Here is an 11,637-nt window from a genome sequence, read left to right as displayed (position 1 = left end):
TTTCTATACACTGCAGTTTCGGTTCAACACAACTACAGTTTCATTTCGATATAACTACAGTTTCATTCGATATTTATAGACTCAAATATGTGAAAATGTTATTTAATTTTATTTTATATACACTATAGTTTTATTAAAACACAACTACATGATCATTTTGATATAATTACAACTTCATTGTATAATATATACTCAAATATGTGAAATGTTATTCATTTTCATTTTATATACACAGCAGTTTCATTTCACCACAACTACAATATCATTTTAATATAATTGCAGTTTCATTTGATAATATAAAAATAATACGTGAAGTAGTGTCGGTTTAGATATACTGTAGTGTCAGTTGGTAATTAGTATACAAAAAAAAAAAAAATGCGCGTTCCGTTAAAACTAACGCGTGCGTCGTTTCTTTACATAAAGAAACAATGCCGTTTTGACCCCGGTGCACGTGCACCGCGGTCCACGATATAACGACTGCTATTCAGGCGCAAATTATTCTGTGAATCAGGTCCACCTTGCAAGGTGGCCGCAAGATGGACCTTAGTCTAAATATTCACAATTTATATATTAAATGTTCACAATTTATCTTTTAAAAATTTACAATTTGTATACTACGAAAACACAATGTTAACATATATGTAATTGATTACCTTGTTTTGTATTCAAGTTCCTTTGAAACTGGAAACATACAATATTAATATATTAAGATTTGATGATTATTATGTATTGCATTCACAAATTCTCTTATACAATTGTTATGTGTTTTGATTTAGAAACACAATTTATATTTTAAAAATTCACAATTTCAATATTAAAATGCACACTTTATACGTCATTTAGGACCAGAATCCACCTTACAACAACTCTCAAATAGTTCCTCGCAGTTCCTCCATGTGATTTTAATGAGACCATCCGATTTATCCCATTTATGAGAACCTCTCTCTTGAGCTTAGAAGTTAGAACCATGTTTAGTCACAACATGCAACAACTCTTTAGCTTTCCCCATAATTTGTAATAAATAAATTATATATTATATCAATATACTGTATAATAGACCAAGACTATGTGGTCTAATGATACTCGGATTGAATTTTTATTTGAAAGGTTACGAGTTCGAGCCTTAGTAGAGGCGTTATTGGTTTTTTGTGTTTCAGTAGGTTGAGAAAGTATATGAACAGATACTACAATGTAATAGAGCCAGTAGCATTCAAAAAGAAAGATCTAAGTTTAAAAGTTATCATCTCGATGAGTTTTTTTTTTAAAACACTATAGAGAAAATTTGAACTAAATTTAAAATATATAATATGATAAAATATAAGCTTTTTTTTTTTTTTTTGAAAAGTAAAATATAAGCTTTTAATTATACACAGAGTGTATTTTCAAACTACAAATCAATTTAAGTGAATTAAATTTTAATATATTAAAACAAGTTAAAAGTAACTCAATAATGAAACACATATACTCATTCAATGTCAACTTATTTGCATTCAGAATATCTTATATTATTTGTTTTACTATATTTTAAATCCTTAATCTGCACAAATAATAATCAACCTTAAATACAAAGTATTAAAATTTTATTTCTCCAAAAAAAAAAAAAAAAGGAACAATACCAAAATGGCAATATGCCCCAGAACCAGGCAATCTGCAGAGTGTTAGTAGTGGATTGCCTACTAAAAAAAAAAAAAAAAAGGAACAATACCAATATATAGCAAATTAGCAATATGCCACAAAGGCCCTAGAAACAGAGTCTGCAGAAGTATCAGGGGACTGGTAGATAGAAGTGGAGTGACTACTGAGGTGCAAGTATGCAACACAAGCAACAATGAATCTAACAGTTCTTTCAAGTGAAACTATAAGCTACTGGAAGTCTTGAAGAAATAACTTATAACTTAAAGAAGTGGCTATCAACTTAAAGCAGAAAAAAAGGGGAACATAAAAGAATACACCAAAGCCCAAAGTTGGCCTGAAAACTTGTTGCAAATAGATAAGCAAACCGATAAAAATACAGCAAACGGGTACCAAAAGAATCCAGCTCCTAAAGTTGTTCCTATGTAGGTGCATCCATTCGAGACATGAATATTGGGGTATTCGGGCGGCTCTTATAATGCACTTGATAATGCAGAAAACCTTTCAGAGCACATAATGAAACACTTAAAGGCCCAAAGTGGAGAGAAGCTGACGCCATCTAGGGGTTTCTTCGTCAAAAATGTAGGTCAATGGGGAAATCAGAACACCACTGCCTCCAATCTGTGCATTAGAAAACAATTGATGAGCTACAAAGATATGAAAATGTAAGACTTGTGGAGTACAAATTTAGAGGGAAGCCACATGCACAAATAGCTAGCACACGTGTGAGGTATCTAAATTGGTCAAATGAATTTTCCTCTTAACATTAGAGGCACAAGATCTCAGTTTAATATACATATACTTTTCTAGTTCTCCAACCTTTCTTATATTTCCTTCATTCAAGTAAACCCCAAAGCCAAGAGGCTGGTAGAGCCACAAAAATTCTAAATGGTTCAAAACAATCCAAAATTCTGAAATTTCTAGTGAGGCAATATAATAATGATATTCGCACTGATGAAGACTAACACAAGTGTATTGAAATCACAAGAAAGCTTCCTATTGCCAACAGGGCACCAATTAACAAGCAATTGATCTATTAATTTAAGCAATAAAACTATTCAAGAGACCAATCACCCTATACTTGTTTGGGACAGAGAAGCTACAATATATATGAAGGTTAACTTGATTACAAGTATATAACAATATGTGGTGTATGAGTCTCACCGCCCTCAGCTGCTGCACAGACTTGTACAATGCATTTTTCTGTACGCATATGACAATTGCATAGTAATCTGCCGTTACTCGACCATCCCGTTTGCAAAACACCGGACTTACTGTAGGTCCCTATGTTTAAAAAAACAAGGCACGTCTAAGTTAGTTGGAGTGTCTAGCAATAATCAATTTATGCAATTTATGCAGTGTGGTCATGACGGTTTGTATCACTGTGTCCAAGGCTGGTAGGTAATTTTTTACTCGGTAATATATTAATCTCTTCAGTAACACACTAGTCCATTTAGGGATTACCTGCAACCCTGATAATGAAGGTTGGCTCAATACACGCTCAGCCACTTCCTCTGCAGAGCTTCCCCTCATGTTGGCTACTACCTACCATGCGATGTATAAATGTATTAGAACCAAAAGTTTCAAGAGCTAGTAAACAAAAAGAAGAGGAAAATTATACACACCGTGAATTGACCAGTAGCCCGTAAATGTGCCTCCAGCCTTTCAAGCATTTCATGTGTTATATCTAGTGCACCCTTACGCTGAGTCAATGATTTCCTGCTAGCAACAAGGACAGCCTGTGCAGGAAATATAGGATCAAAGGTCATTGCACTCAATTATGTATACTTTCAAAACATCAGAGCCAGATGAATTACCTGACTTTGTAAGATGACTCCACCTGCAATCTCTTTCAGATTGTTCTCTCTCAATGTTGTTCCACTACTCACAAGGTCCACAATTGCATCAGCTATCCCCATCTAAATTATAAAGAAATGAGGAAACAACAGTAGAATTTAAAAAATAAAAAATAAAAAAAAATAATAAAAAATAAAAAAATGTTGACCCATACTCAAAAGAAATTGAAAGAGAAATTATGTCATAAGATTAACCCAATATTTATATTTGTTCTTACTGCTGGAGCTGCCTCCAGTGCTCCATCCGCAGTTGAAAAGGTAACATGCTTCAATCCATTGTCATTCATAAACTTAGGTCCCATCTGTGAAAGAAATCGGGAATATTAAATTTCAAGAAATTCAAAAACTAATAATGATGACGGCAACAACAATGATTATTGTAATAAACAAATAAAGAAAAGAAGAGGAAAAAGTCACATTGCACAAGGCTAGTACACCATACATATGTGAATCCTGTAGCTACTCTCAAGGGTCTCTCAGGTGTCCAATGTGGCATTTCTGCTAGCTCCTTCAATGAGTTTATATTCTCAAAAATTCCATACTTTGGAATCTGCAGATACACGCACATATATTATATACAGTTCCACATCTTTATCAGAATAGCCTTATGGTGATATGACTATGAGCATAACATGACAGAATTAGCATGTTTTGGTATAATAAAGAGTTCATAATTACTTACAGCCAGAGATAATCGACAATCACCATACTCAAGAGCATCATGAACAATAATGAGATCTTCATTCCCCTGCCAAGAGAAAATCAAATAGTCAGCAAAGAACATAGCAATTCTACTAAACTGCAGAAAATGAATTAGAATGAACAGAGAAATCATGATCAGTTCACTCTTGTGCTCTCTTCATTGATTAAAACAAATATAATTATATAGCTACTAAGCTAAGGGAACATCGCTATTAGTGACCATATGAAACTGTGATAACTTTATCAAAAACATAGCATGCCAAATGTCTTAATCAAGTGTACAATTCTCCAGACAACATGGAGATATACACAATTTCAAGTGTGCAATTATTTAACTATTCGAGTCAGTAACATTGCTCAAAAAATCCTGTGAAGAAAACAGATTGAAGGACAAAAGAATCATTATTTTTCTGTTACAACATTAAACCAGATTTACATTTCTCCGCTCTAGCTACACTGCCTTACTCAAGAAAAAGATAATTCAATCATTCTTGATATTCAGAACTTACCTGTCCATATTCATAAACTGTGTCCAGACCAACAATACCAAGGTCTAGATCCCCAGAAACCAACTTCCGCACAACATCTTTTGGCCGTTGAAACCAAACTTCTAAATTTTGGAGCTGCAAAGACACTCAAGGAAGTCATGGCCAGCAATACACACAAAACTTCCAAGTAATAAATCTAAACAGTGAACCATCACATAGAGGAGTAGGCTTTTATTTATGTGTTCTTTTAAATAAGTTGGAGGCAGTATTGATTTTTTAAGAAAATATATAAAATCATAGAAGTGTGACCAAAGCACAATTGAACTTTTCTCCCTGCATTATGAAAAGTTAAGTTCATCTTCATACTTGAAAATTAGAGTGTTTCTAATGGTAGAGCAATTTAGAAAGGGACAAAAGACACTGGAAAGGTAGCAAAGCTAATAGCTAAGAATGGAAAGGAGGTGCAGGAAATATTTAAAATGGTAATAATGCAACAAAGTCCGTACAAAATTGTTGTACAGATATCTCAATAACCTATTATGTCTACTCACAGTATTCAGCTTGTCAAAACATTTGTGACACTGAACAACTAATGGAAATTTTTCGAATTCCTACTCTCCTAATTAGATGAAGTGGATAAGATTATCATGGATCTAAGTTTACTCCAGCACTGACTAGTGCCAATCCAGTCATCTTAATTAAGGAAATCTAATAACATCACAAAATCAAACTGCTTATGCCTAAAATCCAAAGGTAAGCTTAAAGCATACCAAAACAGCAAACACACATAACTTCAACCCATATTCCAACAATGAAAGTGTAAAATAATTTTTAACTTGACAAACTAATCAAAATAAATGGGAGGTTGTGACAAAGAAAACAATCAACTAAGCTCAAGAGGAATTGCACTGAATTTATTGTACCTTTAAAAGCAGCACGCATGCCTTTTTTGGCCAGACAAGCATGATTCTACCATAAAGGCATCCTTAATTCACCTACTTTGAATTGATGGTCATATACCTCATACTCAATAGTATTAATTGCTTCCCTAAGTGATAAATCCTACTTGTTGATAGCATCAAGAAGCCAATTTTGTATAAATGCAGTTTGCTTATTACTTGCAGCAGAACTTCAAAATTTTTAAATACATTCATAAAAATGAAAATACAACTGCAAGAATGAATTTCCTGCTAGAAACTCAAACATCAAAAACAAAGAATCAACTGCTTAAATCCAATGCAATGTAGGAACAAAATTAAATCATAGAATAGGAAATGACTAGAGCACCTGAGGAATCTCGGCAACGTACTGCCTTGGATTCACTTGCCTCACTGACAGTTGGCAGTCCTGTCAACGCCATAACCACCAAAACAAAAGGAAAACAGCTTTAATGATAAGGATTAAAGGTCAATTCAAATGAAAATACAAGCGCACAAGAGTATATATACCTTGAGAAGATCGAGAGTATCGGTGGCCATTCGACCTTTGCTAGGCAAGCCAAGGCGAACCTCACTCCGTTCAGCAGATCGCCTTTCGACGTTTCCGTTTACCACGGTAACCGGCGACGCCTGGGAGCAGCACATGACGGTAAATTTAATTGAAGATTTGCAGGCATTAGCAGTAGCTGAAGTGGAAAATGAAGAAGACAGAGAAGTCGAGAGAGGTGAGATGGATGAAGAGCATTGAAGGAAAAGAGTCTGCATCGCCGGCATGATGAAGTATTGAGCAGATACGGAAAGAGACGGAGAGGGGGTGGGAAGAGGTAAATCGCCGCCGCAGGAGGCTGCGGAGGGTGGGGAGTGATTGAGGAAGATACCGGAGAATCTACCACTGGGAAATTTTTGGATGTTGTCGAGACTATTTTCAGCTGGTGCGTTCCATCCTTTTATTTTTTTTTTTTTCTTCTTCTTCTTCTTTTTGTCCATACATATGTATTTCTAAGGAAAATACACATAAGTAATTTAATTATAAATAAAGTATAAATTAAACTTGGTTGGCATGAGTTGTGGTGTACACTCATCCTTAAGAGATGTGGGATGTTTAAATTTCATTTTGTATGGAAAAATCGGGGTTAGTTTGAATATATGGTACAGACTTAAAGGTGTCTCTTACTATTAGGGACTCGTATTGCTTTTTGGGCAACCATTCAATGCTATTTTCGACAACAAAATCGTCGGTCGCCATTCTCAGTCTGAAATGCGCCTTATCCACTTGTCGCCTTCTCACTCTGGAAGGCGTCTTATCCGCCTGAGAAGGCGACCAAGACTTTAATGGCGATCGACACACCGTCGTTGGTCCTTGGTCGTTTTGTTGTCAAAAATAGCGTCGAAGTGTCGTTGGAGGATTGTCGAAACCTTAGTGACCTGCTATCAAAGTTCACTCATTGGTTTTGGGGTTTTATTGCACCAAAATACAAACGGGTTTAATTTCAAATTTAAAATATTTAGGGGTCTAATTGACATTTCAGGTAAAATTCAATGACATATTTGACTATTTTCTCTATATAAAATAAAATAATAAAATAACTTTTATGCTTATTTGCGAGTTCAATCCACCGAATTTAATTACACCTCAAATTCGATACTCCGTACAATTTTATAGAGTAATACTACATATCCCTCTTATATTCATCGTCCAATCTCTCTTTCTCTCATGACATTATTTATATGGCCCTGTTTGGTAAAACAGTTAGCTTATTAGTCAATTATGACTTATTTGACCACTATTAATTGTTTAATTTGATTAAAAAATCAATATAAGTGTTTGGTTAATTAGTTTTTTTGTAACTCCAAAATGCTATAATTTATTTTGAGAAAATAAATTATACCAAACATCTAACAGCTAATTTACCAAACGCATTTCTACAATCATATAGTTATACCCTCTAATTAACCCAACCAACTATCAATTAACAATTATTTACCAAACTGAGACATTATCTAATTGATAATTAAATTCATTTTCAGTCGCCAAACACCTTGTGTTTAGATGGCACTTGGGTTAGACTCCCATATGAGAGGTTGTGAGTTCGAGTCTTAGTGGAAATCTGCACACCACAAAGTTTCACTTCAACCCAAAATGACTTATTTTACCTACGAAGGGCTCGGCGTAGAGCGGCGTCTCTACCTTGCCATGGAGACAGCAGCCGAATGGGGGGGGGGGGGGGGGTCGGCCAGGAGACGAATGGGGGGACAAAGGGGTCGGCTTCGTCTCTGGCCATCTCCTGGCCAGGAGACGAATGGGGGAGGAGGGGGGGGGGGGGGGGGGGTCGGCCAGGAGACGAATGGGGGAGGGGGGGGGGGGGGTCGACCAGGAGACGAATGGGGGGTTGGCTTTGTCTCCGACCGCCTCCATAGTCCGGGAAACGGCGACGAAGTCGATCCCTTCGTCTCCATAGCTAAGAGACGAAGGGCTCTCCGACCGTCTCCATAGCCGGGGAAATGGCCATGGAGACGAAGGGGGGAAAGGCTTCGTCTCCGACCGTCTCCATAGCCAGGGAAACGGCGACGAGGCTTCGTCTCCGACCGTCTCCATAGCCAGGGAAACGGCGACGAAGTCGATCGCTTCGTCTCCATGACCAAGAGACAAAGGGCTCGGCGTCTCTACCTTGCTATGGAGACAGCAGCCGACGAAGGGGTCGGCTTCGTCTCTGGCCATCTCCTGGCCATGGAGACGAAGGGGGAGTTGGCTTCGTCTCCGACCGTCTCCATAGCCAGGGAAATGGCCATGGAAACGAAGGGGGGGTTGGCTTCGTCTCCGACCGTCTCCATAGCTAGGGAAACGGCGACGAAGTCGATCCCTTCGTCTCCATGGCCAAGAGACGAAGGTGGCTTCGTCTCCGGCCTTCAACAAGGCCAAGGATCGATGAATCGGCGGACCCTTCGTCTCCGACGGAGATGAGCTGAAGACGAAGGTTTTTTTTTTTAAAATAATTATTTTAATTAAAATTATTTTTAAATTCAATAACCTCCACGTCAGCCGGTAAAACAAGTCATTTTGGTAGAGCCGTCAAAAATGGATTTTACCCGCCGGGTCGACCCGTCCCGTACCGCCGTAGGTAGGGGACGGGTTCTTCAAATTTTGATCCGCCAGGAGGCGGGCTTTTTAGCCCGTCCCGCCTGGGTCACGGGTCCAGGCGGGTCACGGGTTTAGTCCACGACCTGCTAATACATATATATTTTATATATATATTTAGTATTTAATATATGTTATTTTGGTTTGTGTAATTGTGTTAGTATGTTATAACTTATAGGATTATAGATTTATAGGAATACAATACTAGGTAGTGTTACTGTACGTCTATACAGTGATTCTTTTTTTTTTTTTTTTTTTAAGGATATTGTACAATGATTTTTTTTTTAAACATTAACACAGTAAAATTGATTGGCGGGCTAGCCCGCCCCGCCAGCGGGCTTTGGCATGGTGGGGCAGGCCGGCCACATTCCAAGCCCGCTAAGAGGCGGGCTTTTTAGCCCGTCCCGCCCCGCGAGACCGTTTCGACGGCTCTACATTTTGGGTTTACTTGAATGTATTTGTGTAATTCATGGACCCAATTACACTTTTTTTTAGTTTGATGGCCCAATTGCAATGTGGTGTGCAGTTGAGTGGCCTATTTGACCCTTATTCCCAAAAAAAAATAGACTTTTCATTTTGATATTAACCTGGAGTATGTTAAAATGAATAAGAGTTCTACTACATGTACTTTATATTTACACTTTGTCACTTTTTACTCCTTGATGTGGTAATTGTTGGTTAGTTATCTTCATTTTGCGGGTTCCAATGAAAATGGCAACATCAAAATTTTGTGAGAGGAAGTAAAATTTGAGAGTATGAGTAGTATTTTTTCAATGAATAAAGGGACAATTGCATCTTTATTCCCTGAGTTATAACAAAGTTCCGAATCAGTCCTTAAGTTATAGTCATATCCGAGTTTAGTCACTCAGTTATGAGCGAAGTGACGAGTTTTGTCCCTAGCGTTAATATTACGTCTGCAGCTAACGAAAAACTTAAAAAAATTTAATAATAGAGGGGTAAAATAGGAATTTCAAATTATAATCTCCTTCTTATGTTAAACCCCATTGTGCAACAATCATTCTTTTTTTCTTCTCCCAATCATTCTTTTTTTCTTATACCTACAATCGAAGGTCTTTTTCTTCACCAAGCTGTAAAATCTCAAATTCGTCCACTTTCAAGATGCGAAATTCACAAGTAAGTTGTTTCTCTATTTTATATGTTTAAATAAATAATCAATAGTCTTCGTATTGATGAACTAATTTAGCCATTAATTATAGGATGTCATCTCTTGTGGTACTTCATCTTTCCATCAATTTGGAGATAATTTTCGATGTAGATGTGATGATTTATTACCCATCAAAATGTCATTGAGTTATGCTAATCGAGCGAAAAGATACCAAGCTTGTCCATGTTATGAAGCAAATTGTTGTATTTGTCAAAAACTGCAATTGAAGTTGTTTTTATTTTTTTTTTATTTTTTTTATTTTTATATAAATAGAATTGAAATATTGAAATTTGATTTTTTTAGGAAAATAGGAATATGTGGTTTCTTCATTGATTACATAAGCAACTCAGGGCTTTTGTCGATTTGGGGAAAGTATTTTGGCTAAGTTTGCAAGTTTTATTAAGGAGTTTACTTTTTTACTCCTAGAATTAATTTTGTCAACACACCACTAGCGTCAAGGACCAAACTCGCCACTTCTCTCATAACTGAAAGACTAACAATGGATACGGTAATAACACAAGGACTGAGTCGTCAATACGGTTATAACTCAGGAACCAAACTCGCCATTCTCCCATGAATAAATTATTACATTAATGTGGGAGAAGAAAGAAAAAAAAAAAGGATGGGTTATTAATATCATTAATGAAATTATCAAATTGTTTTTTTTTTCCTTTTTTTTTTAAGTGACTATTCAAAAAATGGATGGCAAATATGTATTTTTAAATTAGTGTTTTTTAATTTATCAAAGTATCATTCGGTATCTTGACGTATATCAATGCAAGATTATTAAATTTGTCATAAAATTAAATATTTCAAAAAATGTATAACTATGATGTGTGACATAATTTTTCATAAAATTAACTGGTGCAATATCAGTTTTAGAGGGAAACACCCTCACTTGATAGTACCAAGCATAATTTTTGTAACACAAAACCCTATTAATTGGCGTGATCCATGTTGGACCCATCTCGGGATTGCGGGAAGTCAAACACGCTTAACCACAGAGTTCTATGGTACCTGGTTGTCATATCCTACTTAAAATCAATTGGTGATAAGTAGGTGAACATTAACCTTTTAACCACATCTCTCCATGGTAAGCCACATCGCCACGTCTTGAATCGAGCAGGGGTTGAACTCGGCCAACCCGGTCGACACGCAACAATCCATGTTTCCTCTTGTTGCCACTTCCGTCATAAATTAATTTTTGATTTAATATAGTCTCATGGTGTGCTTCACTACAATTTTAGTGCCTTGACGCATTGCACATTCAAAAACAGAACTAAATCCTCCTTCACCAACAAAACAATGATAATATACATAGTTTATCATCTGTGTTGAATATATATTGTAAATTAGGTATACTGTTTCATCAATGCCCAATGCGTGATTTTAATTAATTAGCCAAAGTTCATGTTAAATTTAATATTCTATTTTTTAATATGCGTTAACATATATTAATAGTATATGTTTAACAATTATATCAATTTTGATTGAGATGTGGTTCAAACATAATACCTTATGAAAATCAACGAGCAAGTTAAAAATAATAAATAGTTAACTGAATATTCTGTTACTAAAGTTTACACTGACAGAATATAAAAGTATTTAAGAAAAGTAAATGATATAATTGATGCTAAAGTAGGAAAAATAATATAAAAAATTCAAAATAATATGAATCGTTCATTTCAACAAACAATTACACAATATTTTTAGCTCCCGT

At 35.9% G+C, this 11,637-nt stretch overlaps 1 protein-coding gene across 2 annotated transcripts; it reads right to left on the bottom strand.

Moving 5' to 3' along the window:
- Positions 1–1,774: 1,774 nt before the first annotated feature.
- Positions 1,775–6,563, bottom strand: LOC109171381 (ATP phosphoribosyltransferase 2, chloroplastic). Of its 2 annotated transcripts, XR_002052595.1 has the most exons (12): positions 6,127–6,563; positions 5,966–6,025; positions 4,700–4,813; positions 4,171–4,236; positions 3,931–4,038; positions 3,707–3,790; positions 3,450–3,551; positions 3,258–3,371; positions 3,097–3,177; positions 2,797–2,916; positions 1,959–2,253; positions 1,775–1,922 (listed from the first exon to the last, which is right to left on the bottom strand). XR_002052595.1 is itself a non-coding variant. In XM_019320465.1 (11 exons), exons 1-11 carry the CDS (start codon positions 6,388–6,390, stop codon positions 2,158–2,160), a joined length of 1,209 nt encoding a protein of 402 aa, XP_019176010.1. In that variant the 5' UTR covers positions 6,391–6,563; the 3' UTR covers positions 1,825–2,157. The 2 variants fall into 2 exon arrangements, 1 of the variants encoding a protein (XP_019176010.1); XM_019320465.1 differs by having other exon boundaries at positions 1,825–2,253.
- Positions 6,564–11,637: the final 5,074 nt, after the last annotated feature.

This window comes from Ipomoea nil, unplaced genomic scaffold, assembly GCF_001879475.1.
Source record: "Ipomoea nil cultivar Tokyo-kokei standard unplaced genomic scaffold, Asagao_1.1 scaffold0317, whole genome shotgun sequence".
NCBI classification, from domain to species: Eukaryota; Viridiplantae; Streptophyta; class Magnoliopsida; order Solanales; family Convolvulaceae; genus Ipomoea; species Ipomoea nil.
Note: the sequence above shows the minus strand (reverse complement) of the source record. Positions and strands in the feature narration are given on the sequence as shown.

Excerpts from the sequence above, each read along its gene's own strand:
- LOC109171381 (XM_019320465.1), bottom strand. The coding sequence starts at position 6,390 with ATGCCGGCGATGCAGACTCTTTTCCTTCAATGCTCTTCATCCATCTCA. Across the intron at positions 6,026-6,126 it reads ATACTCTCGATCTTCTCAAG|GACTGCCAACTGTCAGTGAG; the intron begins GTATATATACTC and ends TGGCGTTGACAG. Across the intron at positions 2,254-2,796 it reads CTGTGCAGCAGCTGAGGGCG|ATTGGAGGCAGTGGTGTTCT; the intron begins GTGAGACTCATA and ends TCTAATGCACAG.